This window comes from Dama dama, chromosome 4 (assembly GCF_033118175.1).
Source record: "Dama dama isolate Ldn47 chromosome 4, ASM3311817v1, whole genome shotgun sequence".
Lineage (NCBI taxonomy): Eukaryota > Metazoa > Chordata > Mammalia > Artiodactyla > Cervidae > Dama > Dama dama.
In genome coordinates this window covers 60169094-60182804 of record NC_083684.1, presented here as the reverse complement: position 1 = coordinate 60182804, position 13711 = coordinate 60169094, and the positions used below count along the sequence as shown (strand labels likewise).

Sequence of the window (13711 nt, the reverse complement as noted above, 5' to 3'; positions counted from 1 at the left end):
AGGAGGTGGTGACTGTCACGGATCTACCCCTCCCTCCACCTCAAAACACATAAAATCTCACTTGTGCCCTCAGCTGGGTCACGATCCCTCACCCCGACAGCATCCTCTGAACTTCCCAACACCACCCCAACCCCTAGTAACCTCAACGGCTTTGTGACACAGCCTTGGGAGGAACCCCGAATCGCTAGTTCAGGGTCTTCTCTGAACTGGGTCTGATGAAAGCAAAAAGACCCTCTGGCCAGAAACACACTTCATGGGCCCGGGGTTACAAGACCAGTCTAGAACAGAAACATCCATCTTCAGGGCCTCACACGCCAATCACCCTCCCCTCTAGAGCTGGCCCTGGGCATCGACCCCAGAGAGGCCCTTCCCTTCCAAGACTCCGGCTGCACCGGGCTTCATATCCCCGCCCCCACCCACGCTTCCTTCTTCCCGTGTCACCAGCTCTGCGGCCGATGAGCCCCTGCCCTTCCCCACCAGCCCACAGTGGGCAAGGCCTGGCCAGGGAGCAACCTGGCGAGATCTGCAGAGCACGTGGAGAAGAGGGGGATGTGGGAGGGAGATCCCACCTCGCCTGCGGATGGCGAGGAAGCAGGCGGATGGCCTGAATGACCCCGGGGCCCCAGGCTGGAAAGGGTGGGGCTGAGGGTTGTGGGTAAGTCAAGGAGGGACCGTCCCATCCAGGCAGGTGGATGGAGGAGGTGGGGGACCACAGCCCCTCTGGGAATGAGCTGACGCTTGGCTGGTTACCTGCGCTACAAACGAATCATGAAGGGAAGGAGGGGGTGTCCACTCCAGGTCTACGCGGGGCCCCCAGCTGGGGACTTGGGGAGTGTCCTTTCGGGGGCCAGCTGTGGAGAGAGAGGGAGAGAGAGGCTGTGAGTGGGACCGTCAGTGAAAAAGAGAAAGGTGTAGCCAGAGAGAGGAGAGGTCAAACCCAAGTGCACAACCACAGGAAACAACGCCGTACACGATCACATACATGGTAAGTGCAGACAACACCGCATCTACCAGCATTGTGTATGTACATATACACACATCACGCAATAGCATACAACGCCATACGGCATAATCGGCCGGCACTCCTGAGCCATCGGCCCTGAGGAAACACAGGGTTAGCTTCCTGCCAGCCTCTGGCCCCATTCTCACCAACCCAGCAACACACTACCTTGGTTTATGTGTGTTTCTGTTTAAGACACTTTGTTGAATATAAATCGGCGATTTGCTCACACTGAGCTTGTGGCCAACGGTGCTGTAACTCAGGTTCATCTCCCACATGTGCTTCCTCCATAGAGCTCACTGCAGCCTTCCTGGGCTTACGAGCACTGGGTGGCCTTCCACCTCTGTGCGGGAGGGGCTGTGTTTCACAGCAAAACCACTCACAAAAAGTGCAGAAGCGCAAACCACAGGGCCCTACGGGGGATGCTTGTTGACAGCTGAACTGAGAAGGCAGAGGGTCACTGTGTTCCACCTCCGCTGGGGGGTGTGCACTGGGAGACTCGAACACTTCAAGACTCTGCACGTGACCGGGAAAGCCCCACACCGATCTGAGGGTTATTGATGTCAGCGGGTGGGCGGACTCGCAAATACGGAATCCACGAACACCGAGCGTTGACCTGACGTGATGATGGTGATGATAGCTGCTGGTTTTAAGTACTCTGCGTGTTTCACCTGTGTCACCATCCTTGAATCCCTACGAGGCGGGTGCTCTGCATAGCCCCATTCTGCAGATGAGGATGGCAAGGCTCCAAATGGTGAGCCATAAGCCAAACCGCGCCCCCCCCCATGCCTCCAGTGGTCAGTGGCCAGGCTGGGATCTGAGCCAAAGCAGGCTGACTGCAGAGTCCCCGCCCTTAACCACAATCCCACAGACGGCCCTCTCATCCTGCTGTTTCTCTTCAAAATGTGAAGCAAACATGGCCACAGCGTCAAGATAAGACAGAGCTGAGTGACAAGCCTTTGTTAGCATTTTGTGAATGCCTGGGATAGCTCAGATCCAAAGATGCGATAAGGGCGAGTGGATGGAAGAGAGAGAGGAGGGACGGGAGCTGTTGCTCCTTTTGAGAGCCCCAGACCCCCGGAAAGGTCTACAAGGCCTCTGCCCCAGAAACATGGACTCCTGGCCCATCTAGGCTCCAGGGGCACTGCCCTGGCCCGGAAGAAATCCCAAGCGCCCGCAGCGGCTTCATGAGAGCTGCCAGCTCCACGTGGGTCCCCCCCAACCCCTCCTCCCTGCCCCGAGTTTCGGGTGTGGCCCAAGTTCTGCAAACCTCGAACCAGAAGGAGAGCCAGGAGGCGGGTGTTTCCCGAACGGAGCTCTCCAAGTGGGATCTGCGGGTGAATGTCCAGCAGGAGGCACCAGGCTGTGAGAATCTGTCATCCCTGCGTTTTCATTCTGATGGTGACAGCCGCGCAATGGGTGAGGCGGGCTTTCCAGGGAGAGGACAGATCCTGCACTGCGATGCGGAGTCAGTTATATGGGGGTTTAAAAATTCACAGCTCAGGGCTTCCCTGGCGGCTCAGTGGTAAAGAACCCGCCGGCCAATGCAGGAGACGCGGGTTCGATCCCCTATCCACGAAAACCCAGCATACCCCTGCGACTACTGAGCCTGGGCTCTAGAGACCTCGAGCTGCAACTACTGAAGCTTTCTCAAGAGCCCGTGCTCCGCAACAAGAGAAGCTACTGCAATGAGAAGCCCACACATCGCAACGAGAGAATAGCCCCCGGCAGCAATGAAGACCCAGCGAAGGAAGGAAAGCAAAGAAAGAATGGATTCTAGGTGTGTAACAATGGCATTGTATTCTTTTTTTTTTTTCCTTTAGAGTCCTTACCTTTCAGAAATACATCATAAAATAGGTGACATGATAAAACGACTGTGATTAACTTCAGAATAACCCAGTTGTGTGAGTTCAGAGGCATATTCTCCTGTGCGGTTCAAAACAGTATCCACTTAGCCATGCATGACTAGCCATGTGTGACTACGTACATTTAAGTTCAAGCTGATGAAATGAAATCATGGCAAAGGAATGGAGTAGGTATTTGTCCCAAGACAACATACAAATGGCCATAAGCACACGAAAAGATGATCACCACCACCAATCATTAGGGTAATGCTATTGAAACCACAGATGCTGCCTCACTCCTATTAAAAGGTGACTAGCAAAAATTCATGGAGAAGGCAATGGCAACCCACTCCAGTACTCTTGCCTGGAAAATCCCATAGACAGAGGAGCCTGGTAGGCTGCAGTCCATGGGGTCACTAAGAGTCGGGCACGACTAAGCGTCTTTACTTTCACTTTTCACTTTCATGCATTGGAGAAGGTAATGGCAACCCACTCCAGTGTTCTTGCCTGGAGAATCCCAGGGACAGGGGAGCCTGGTGGGCTGCCGTCTATGGGGTCTCACAGAGTCGGATATGACTGAAGCGACTTAGCAGCAGCAGTGAAAATGCAAAAATTAATAAGTGTCGCTGAGGACCTGGAGAAACTGGAACCCTTGTGCCCTGTTGGTGGGAACATAAAATGATGCAGCTGCTGTGGAAAACACTTTGGTGGTTCCTCAAAAAATTAAAAATAGAATTAGCGTATGACCCAGCATGTCCACTTCTGAATATATATAACACAAAAGAATTGAAAGTGGGATCTGGAAAGGCATATTTATACAGCCCTGTTCACAGCAGCATGATTCACAAGGGCCAAGAGGTACAACCACCTAGGTGTCCGCCAACAGATGAATGGATAAGCCAATCCTGGTATCTGTTTACAACAGAACTATCATTCGGGGGGAAAGGCTGAAGGCACGGCATGGATGACTTTGTGCCAAGTGAAGTCAGCCAGTGACAAAAAGACAAGGATACCATCTTATTCCACGCATGATGGAGAGACAGGAAGTAGAATGCAGTTTGCCAGGGATTGGGGGGTGGGGTGGAGAGAAACGAGGAATTACTGTTTAGTGGGTGTGCAGTTTCAGTTCTGCAAGACGCAGCAGGTCTGAGAGAAGGACGGGGGTGACGGCTGCACCACTATGCACATGCACTTAATGTCGCTGATTCGTACACTTAGACATGGCTGCGATGGCCAGTTTTGTTATGTGTGTTTTAACCACAATAAACAGATGGAAAAAAGAGGGGACCATCAGGAATATGAACGTTTTCAATAAAACAGAGTCACATTAAAAGTGTAAAGGAAATTCAAGTACCAAGTTCACAGTCACCCCCGCCACACTTTGTGGGCTAGACTGCCACACGTGGCTGGTGGCTTCCACGAGGAACAGCACAGATCTAGAACATTCCCGTGGTGGCAGGAAGCCCCCTTGGACAGGGCTGGCCTGTCAGAGTGGTGGAAAACTGAAGACTGGTAAGGCATTGGTTGATGCAGTTCAAGTTTTACTATTCTCTCTGCTTTGTGCACATTTGCAATTGTCCGCAATGAAAAATTTTTACTTTGAAAATACTTGAGCATCAAAAATCATACGAGTTCCTGACCGTTTACTGTCTGTCTCCCCTACAAAAATGTCAACCCTCCGACTACAGGGATTTTTGTCTGTTTTGTTCCTTGTGGGACGCTCAGAGTCCACACAGCACACGGCACATGGAAGGAGCTCACTAAATATTTGTGGGATGAATGAATGAATTTTCAGGGAGGGTTAAAACAAATTCATTCATTCGTTTAAAGAGCAGCCTGGTGAAAAGGGCAATTACTCATTGTCCATTCTGTGTGAGGATCCGGAAATGAGCAAAGAGATCCTCCAGCCCTTGACCTTGGGGAAGATGATGCTTAGTGGTTCTTAACCAGGGATGACACTAGATGCCCAATGTCACACACATACTCAAAAGCTTTAAAAAAAAAAAAGACTGGGAGACTGGGGCAGGGGACACACAATTAGCATGCAAAGCTGCGACCCCAAAATATCCACATGAGAGGACGTCTTCCGCCCCTGCAGATTAGTTTAGAAAGCCACTGCATGGTTCTGCTCAAGTTCCAGTATGATGCGGACACACGGATAGGGTCACAGCCAACCCTCGAAGCTTGGACACATGAGCGAGAGAGGAGCATTTTGCAGCTGTCAGCCACTGAGATCTGGGGCTCACCTGTTACTCCACATCACTCAGTCGAAGCTGACTGATACACCTTGGAAGAGCACCCCCCTACCCCAGTGCTTCCTCAGTATCAAGCCTTGTGTTAACTCCATATTGACTCCTCCCAGTCTCCAGGGAGATGGGAGGAATGTTTCCCATTTCATAGTGCAGGAAACTGAGGCTCACACGGATCAGGACACTTGCCCCAAATCACACCGTGGGACCAGACTCTGAAGCCAGGCCCTGTGATTCCGAAGAACCTCATTCTCCAGCACCAGGCTATAAAAAGCATAAGAAGCCAGGCCTGCAAAACCACAACCAGCTCAAGAGAACAGCCATGACGCAACAATGACAAAGTGTCCTTCCAGAAAATTGTGTGAATTCCTCCAGCATTTGGAATGCCTTCGGAGTTTTGCGTTGTCATCAGGAGTTGTGCTGAAGCCAGGAGCTGAGCAGGACACAGAATTCAAAGTCCCCGTGAAGCTCCATAAACAGGCTTATTTTAATTTCCTGATAGGAATGCTACTAACCCTCAGGTTATTTGCAAGTCATAAAAAAGAGTCAATGGAACCCTATCATTTGCTGATGGGAAGTGACAGGCAGAGATGAGGATATGGCAAAGTCTAGCTGTTGCTTTTCCAAACACCATTTCCCCAGCCCTCCTTGTCTTGCTCATAGAAGCCCAGTCTCGGGGTAACACTTGCCAACTCCAAGATGTAAACAAAGGCTGTTCTGAGTCAGTCTTTTTCAAACTATGGGTCACGCCTTTGAGGGTTGTGAAATCAAATTAGCAGGTTGTGACCAGGGATTTCTTTTAAGTCAGAGTATAGGATCAAATGGCATGGGATCGAATAGAAAATATTAAAAGGCATCACACAAGGTTTCAATGGACACTGGTTTCAATTATGTGTGTATGTGTGTGTACATATTTCCTACTGTAGGTTGTGGCCAAAACAGCTACTATCCTTTTATCAGACATTCACTTTCCAAGGCCTCCTTGCAGCCAGAGTAGCCACAGTTTTTCAAATAAGTAAAAAGCAAAGTGTATAGAATTGGGTTCTGCTCAATGAGTATTTCAGGGAAGACAGAGAGAATTTGAGAAAGTTTTTCTTCCAGAATATAAAGATAGAGCTTCTCTAGGGAGAAAGTCATTTCTCATTTTGAATATAGTTGAGAAGACTGGAGCTGTGGCAGCCATTTTGCTGACATGAGGCAATAAACCTGAGGCTGATAAGCCTACCTGTAGAGAAAAACTGATGAGAGGAGAGAAAAAGACTAGGTTTTTAAAAACTCCTCATGGCTTGCCTGCCTCTAGACTTCTTAATCCTTACAGTTTAATCCACTATTAAGTTTCCATTGTTTGCAGTTAAACAGAACCTGACACAAATGAGTTAGAACTTCTAGATATCTTTGCAACCCATCACAAGGACTCTTGCAGCCTTCCATGAGTCAAGGACTGTACTCTGAATCCACTGAGAAGAGAGGCCCCACAAAATGAGAGAGGGCTGATGGTAAGGGGATCTGAAAAAAAAAAAACAGACCACTGTGACTGACTGCAAAAGCAGCCAGAAACTTTTCTCCTCCTGATCTTGTCAGGGCCTCCTATCAAGAGATGAAGTCTCTTGAACTTGGGTTGGCCTTTTGACTTGCCTTGGCCAACAGGATGTAGGGGAAGTGACGGTGTGTGTTTCTGAGCCTATTCTTTGCCCAGCTGACATGTAAAGAAGTCCAGGTTAGCCTTCTGGAGGACAAGAGACAAATGCTATTACCGCCATCATTCCAGTTCACAGGCAGCCAAGCCCTCGAAGCAGAACCACCTAGCTGACCTACAGCTGACCACACTGAAGTCAGAGAGAAGTAACTAGAGGTGCCCAGGCCAACTTCCAACCACTAGGATCACAATTTTGTTTTGACCTACTGTGGCATATTGTGTTTTTCAAAGATGCCTGCAGTAATGTCTCCAATCCCCCATGATCTTCCACAGTGCAACCTTGCTAGTCCCCTTGAATTAAGCAAAGTTTGTGACTACTTCAACCGGGACAGTGAAACAGAATCACCACTATGTGACTTCTTAAAGCCAATTCAGTTTCTGCTGTGTCCATCAGGACATTTACCCTAGAAGCCCTAAGCCACCTTCATAGAATTCTGGCCACTTTGAGGCCACCATGCTGTGGGGAGGCCTAAGCTAGGTGCATGGAGAGACCACAAGTAGGTGCTCTGGTTGATAGTCATATTTCCCAGTCATCCCAGCCCAGATGCTAAGCATGTGTGTGAATGAGCCTTCAGCCCCTAGCCTTTAAGTTTTCTCAGCTAAGAACTCAGACGTCTTGGAGCAGAGACTCACTATGTCAAATTCCTGGCCCATAAAACTCATGTGCACAATACAATTTTTCCCTTAAGCTTTGGGATCATTTGTTAAACAGCACTAACAACCTCTAAATGCCGGGGGTTGTTTGTTATGCGGCAGCAGCTAACTGATACAGCCCTCTCTAGAGACAAAGGACCAGCGATGACCCCACACCTGACTCACCCAAGTCTTATCCATTCCGCCTCCCAAATCTCTCCACTCTTTATCCTCCTTTCTAAGACCACTATTCCTGCCCAGATCTAAGTCTCATTGTCTCTCTTTTCATCTGTCCATCCAACCAGCCTGCTTTAACATGCAGGGTAACAACTGGCTACTCTGTTTTTAAAATATTCAAGCACTTCCTTACTGGTTGGTAACTAAATGCTGCCCCAACCCCCAGAACCTCGCCTGCCCTCGATACCCCCACGACCCAGCACAGCCGGGAGACTGCAGGTCCGTCCCTTGGACTGTGCTGGACACTGCCTAACTGGTATCCATGCTGCTTGTCATGAATTTTAAATATCACCACTGCTGCATCCAGCCATTCACCTACTGATGGGCAAGGGTCACTCAGTCCCTCCTATATTCCTGGTCCAGGCTGGGTGCTGAGATACAGCTGTGGGCAAACAGAGATATACCTTCACAGAGGTAAGGCCACAGGTAACGATGCCAATGAAGCTACACAGAGATGACCATATAATGCCCGCCTCCTACTACTAGCTAGGGTCTCACTGGCCTCTGCTCACGCACGCCAGCCCCCATCTCATCGGCCACCAGCCCAACTTGCTCAGCCACAAAACCAACCCCCAGCTAAGGAAACGTGCTCAGCTAGCTGGAGTATGGAAGTCCAGGCGTTTGAGGTGGTGCAGGGCTGTGCCCTCCGCCCTTGGTCACCACCACTTCCCGCTTTGTCGGCTCTTCATCACCACGACCAAAGGTTTACCCAGGGCTCACCAAGGGCCAGGTGCTGTCCTCAGTGCTCCATCCTACCTCATTTCAGTCTCAACAACAATCCTACACGGCAGGTGCCCATATTCTCGTACCCATTTCACAGCTGAGGAAACTGAGCCTGCGAAAAGGATTAGGTAACTTGCCCAAGGTTCGCCCAGGTAGCAGGATGGCAGAGCTGGGATTCGAATCCTGGCTGACGGGCTCCCGAGATCATGGGAACTACACAGAGGTGGCTGCCTGGCTGGCTATCCCCTATCCACCCTGCCATGGGTGTACTTCCTGCAATGTCTTCATAGGCCCCCCACCCTCCTCCAGGCACTCACTCAGGTGCTCTTCCCCGACACTTTCCTGAAATGCCACACAGAAGTCATAGCACTTTCCCCAAACCTGAGTCACACACACAGATGGGGTGATTCCCCGACGGGCTTTCCACGGTAGACTCAACATACCATAATGCCGAGAAGTCATGCTCTTAGGATACATTTTTTTTTTTTTTTTTACCATGCCACACAGCTTGTAAGATGGTTTAGTTCCCCGACCTGGGATGGAACCCAGGCCCTCAGCAGCAAGAGTGCAAGAGTCCTAATCACTGAACCACCAGAGAATTCCCTCAGGATGCATTTCTAAGGCATCTGTAGTGTACTGAATGATGGTCCCCCTAAAAAGATATGTCCACGACCTCAAATCTCTGAAGGTGGCCTTCTTGATTTGGGAAGAAAAGGCTCTTTGCTTCTGTAACTAAGTGAAGGATCTCAAGATGAGATCATCCTAAATTATCTATGAGCCCTGAATCCAACAACCAAAGACTTTTTTTTTTTTTTTCTTTTCTTTTCTAGCATATGATCCCAAAGACTTTTTTTTTTTTTTTGGCTATGTCACACAGCATTCGGGATCTTAGTTCCCTAACCTGGGACCGGACCTGTATCCCCTGCCGTATCCCCTGCCGTGGAAGCATAGAGTCCTAATCACTGACCCTTCAGGGAATTCCTGACCAGTGACCTTTTAACAGACAGAAGATACAAAAAGAGAATGTCACATGAAGGTGGGTGTAGAGATTAGTGATGCAGCCTCAAGCCCCAGACCACCCGGAGCCACCAGAAACAGGAAAAGACAAAGAAGGATTCTTCCCCAGGGCCTTAAGAGAGAGCACGACTCTGCCCTGATAGCCCTGCCAATACCTTGATTTTGAACATCTGCCCTCCAGAACTGTGAGAATAAATTTCTGTTATTCTAACTTGTTGGACTGTGAGGAGAGGAGAAATTGATGCTTTTGAACTATGGTGTTGGAGAAGACTCTTGAGAGTCCCTTGGACTGCAAGGAGATTCAACCAGTCCATCCTAAAGGAGATCAGTCCTGGGTGTTCACTGGAAGGACTGATGTTGAAGCTGAAACTCCAAGACTTTGGCCACCTCCTGCAAAGAGTTGACTCATTGGAAAAGACCCTGAGGCTGGGAGGGATTGGGGGCAGGAGGAGAAGGGGACGACAGAGGATGAGATGGCTGGATGGCATCACCAACTCGATGGGCATGAGTCTGAGTAAACTCCGGGAGTTGGTGATGGACAGGGAGGCCTGGCGTGCTGCGATTCATGGGGTCGCAAAGAGTCGGACACAACTGAGAGACTGAACTGAACTTGTTATAAGATAGATGCTTGTCATCTGTACTAGGTATAGGATATATATATATACACACCAACCACCGTGTACAGTTGGCACAGGTTGTTCACTGCACAAAGGAATTCAACATGGGTACGAGTGGGGCCTGAAATCCAGCTGAGGCTCCGCACCCAGCAGTGAGACTCAGAAAAGAGCTACATCCACACTTGGAGAAAGGACTCACTTTTCCTAATTCACTCACAGGGAGACTCTTAGGGACTGTGCCCTCCCAGAGGAGACCTTTTGCAACTCCGTGCAAAGACCCAGTAAGAGTAAACTGGACCCCAGACATGTAGCCACTGGCATGCTATGTCAATTTCAAAGCCAGAAAAGAAGAACAGGGAGGGGAAATGTTGATTCCTCACCTACTCCCACCCTTTTGGGGGGAGAGAAAGAAAGCTATTTGGAGAGCAATTAAAGTCGACACCAGCTTTATTTTCAGTGACCTTTAGAGTTCTCAAATCACTGAATGAGTTTAACAACATAAAAGTGTGCCCTATAAAACTTGGATTGCTCATAAAGCGACTGGTGTCTAGCTCCTAAAAGCCTCGTTTGCACAGGTAGTTACACACTAGAAATGTTTTGTACATTCTTTCTTTTTCCTTTTGCTATTCACCGCTGTTCTAAATGCAGCCATATAGCTGCAGGCCTGCCAAGAAAATCAGGCATCTGAAAAGGTTTTTGCTTTTTTTCCCTCTTAATACTAGTGTATAAAAAACAAGAGGAAACTCTGAGAAGGAATGGAACAGGCAATGGGGCAGGGGGGTTGTGAAGGAAACAGAAGCAGTGATTACCTTGACCAGAGACAGAGTCACCCAGGGCATCAGGCAACAACAGAAGGCTTCAAGTTCAGCACAAAATAGAGCTAAAAGAAGTGAAGGGGAAACAAAAGCCCCTACAGCATCCACATATGCCTTAGACCACTTGTTCCTAAATATGGGCAGGAACCAGAACCACCTGGAAGGTTTTTAAAATAAAGAATGCATTTCAGAGGGGCTTCCCTGGTGGCTCAGTGGTAAAGAATCCACCTGACAATGCAGGAGACACAGGTTCGATCCCTCAACAGGGAAGGCCCCACGTGCCTCGGAGCAATTAAGCCTGAGCTCTGCAACAAGAAAAGCCACCACAGTGAGAAGCCTGTGCATCACAACCAGAGAGTAGCCCCTGCTCTCCGCAACCAGAGGAAAACCCACGCAGCGGTGAAGACCCAGCGTGGCCAAATAAATAAATAAATAAAATTATTTTTTAAAAAATAGACTTCAGAACCTGAAGGTTAGGGGCGGGGAACTGAAAATTTGCACTTCTAACAAGCTCCCACGTGATGTTGATTCTGCTGGCCCCAGGAGAACCACTGCTCTAGAAGCTTGGGTGTCTTTAGTTCTCCTTCTGGGGCTCTTGCTCTCCTATAGAACACAAGCCACCGGTTTCGGGCCAGTGTCCAAGCCCCCGACAAAGTGACCTCACAGGGTCCTCTCCGAGGCTCAGGAGGATCCAACAGCCAGTCTGTCTGACATCTTGTTAAACAGAACTTGAACTTCGTTCCATTCAGCAATGAACCTTCCCAAGAGAATGACTCACCATGATCGCAGGTCTTTTGTCCCTTTGCCAGAAACTTCCTTTCACAGCCTCGTTTGCAGCTAAGTATGGACATGGGAAAGAGTTTTACATTTGGATTTTTTTAAAAAGCCTTATATTGGGAAGATTACTTGCCCCTACTCCTTCCTGCTTGAAAGGATGATGTGAAACATGGTGATAATGGCTGGTGCTAGCGCAGCCATTTTGCACTCCTGAGGGGGAAAGGTCAAGCAAATCAGAGACAGACCCAGTGACCAGGCAGTACTGAGCTGCAAAATATCCCTGGAAAGGCCTTCCACTAGATGTCTTGCTCCAGAAAAGAATTAAAAGCCTTGATTAACTAAGGTTAAACAAACACTTAGTCTATAACCCAGCAACTCCAGTCCGAGGCATTGACTAAGTGGATGTAAAAAGTATGTCTACAAAAACATCTGTACAAAAATTTTCCTAGCAGCCTTATTAACAAAAGCCCCAAATTGGAAACAGCACAGATGCCTGTTGACTGGTTGCTGGATAAACAAACTGTGTTATAACCACGCAACGGAATGTAGCTTAATAACGAAAGAGAATAAACCACTGATACAGGCAAAGTCATAGATGAATCTCAAATCCACCATGCTAAGCAAAAGAAGCCAAGCACAAAAGATGGCCCACTGTGTGACCCTCCTTAAGTCTAGTTCTAGTGAAACTGACAGGAAAAAGATAGGGGTGTAGTTGCCTCAAGTGGGTGGGGTGAAGGGTAGAGGGCTAAGTACTGACCAGGAAGATCCACAAGGAAATCTTCTGGGATGACGCAAATGGTCTATAGCTAGATCTGAGTGATGGTTTCCCAGGTAATATTTGCCAAAATTCATCAAGCAGTGCATGTAAGATTTGTACATTTTATTATATCTAATTTGTATCCCAGTAAAGCACAACTACTGTGTTAAAATAATAAAGCCTACACAATCAAATCTTGTTACTTGTGGTAGTTACATTCTACAGAGTTGCCACAAACACTGAATTAGAGAACAAGGAACTATTGCTCCAGAGAGAAATACAGGTTCTTATGAGCCTCTGGTCCCAACATTTTCATCAACCGATCAATACATAACCTTGTTTTTACGAGTGTTCCTGTTTAAAGACACCTGATTTGATATATACTGCTGATTCATTCGCAGTGAACTCATAACCAGTGGCACTGTACCGCACCTGAACGAAGCTCATCTGAGACACATCACAGATTTCTGGAGCTTAGGACCACAAGCCGACACTTCTGCATGATGCTTGGGGCGTTTCAGTGAAATGAATCACCAGCGAAAAGCCCCCGAGTGGGAAAAACGTGGCACTAAATAGACCAAGAGAAAGCCACTTGTCTGCGACGGAAGAGCTGAAACAAGAAGTCAGAGTGTCGCCGCGGTCGATCTCAGCTAGGAACAGGCACACGGGGACAACTCAAGACTTTCATCTGCTCTGCGCATGTCTGCAAACGATCAGGAAAGCATCATGAGTGCTGACTTGGGGCTTACAAAGAAATTTCAGCAGGTAGATGAATTCACAAAAACGGCAAGAGGGAACAAGAATCGACCATATAGGGAAATTATTATCAGGATTATAACACATTTACTCTTTACCCGGAGATGTCCCTCATGGGCCTGATCCTCTAGTAAAACCTGATGAACTTGGATGGGGGACCCACAGATGGGGACAAATGGGAGGGAGACATTCTGCTGCGAATTTTTCAGAAATAATATTTGGTTTTTCAGCCAATGTCCTAATCATTCCAAAAATGCAAATATTAAAAACTGGGTTAGGGACTTCCCTGCTGGTCCAGTGGTTAAAAATCTGCCTTGCACTGGGACGTGGGTTCCATCCCTGGTCGGGGAACTAAGATCCCAAATGCTGCAGAGCAACGAAGCCCGCACACAACTACAGAAACTCGAGAGCCACTGCTAGAGTCTGGATGAAAGGTCCTGCATGACGCGACCAAGATCCCATGTGCCTCAACTAAGAACCAGCGGCAGTTAAATAAATAAATAGAAAGAATGTTACAGAAATAAATTAAAAATGGGTTAAAAAACAACAAGAGGAATGTTCCCACCATGGCTCATCAGATCCGCTATTAC

General features: G+C 48.4%; 2 protein-coding genes across 6 annotated transcripts in view; one reads left to right on the top strand and one right to left on the bottom strand.

The window, feature by feature from the left end:
- BICRA (BRD4 interacting chromatin remodeling complex associated protein) overlaps positions 1-13711 on the bottom strand; it is a 74366-nt gene that overhangs the window by 22732 nt on the left and 37923 nt on the right. For all 5 annotated transcript variants that reach the window (XM_061139713.1, XM_061139714.1, XM_061139712.1 and 2 more), the window contains one exon: positions 751-851. The gene's annotated coding sequence lies outside the window, so the exon portion shown is untranslated. The remainder of the gene's footprint in view (positions 1-750; positions 852-13711) is intronic.
- The window catches only part of LOC133055126 (proline-rich proteoglycan 2-like), a 47405-nt gene continuing 35881 nt past the window's right edge, over positions 2188-13711 (top strand). Inside the window, exon 1 of the mRNA XM_061140579.1 lies at positions 2188-2419. Coding sequence (XP_060996562.1) covers positions 2188-2419 — 232 coding nt within the window. The remainder of the gene's footprint in view (positions 2420-13711) is intronic.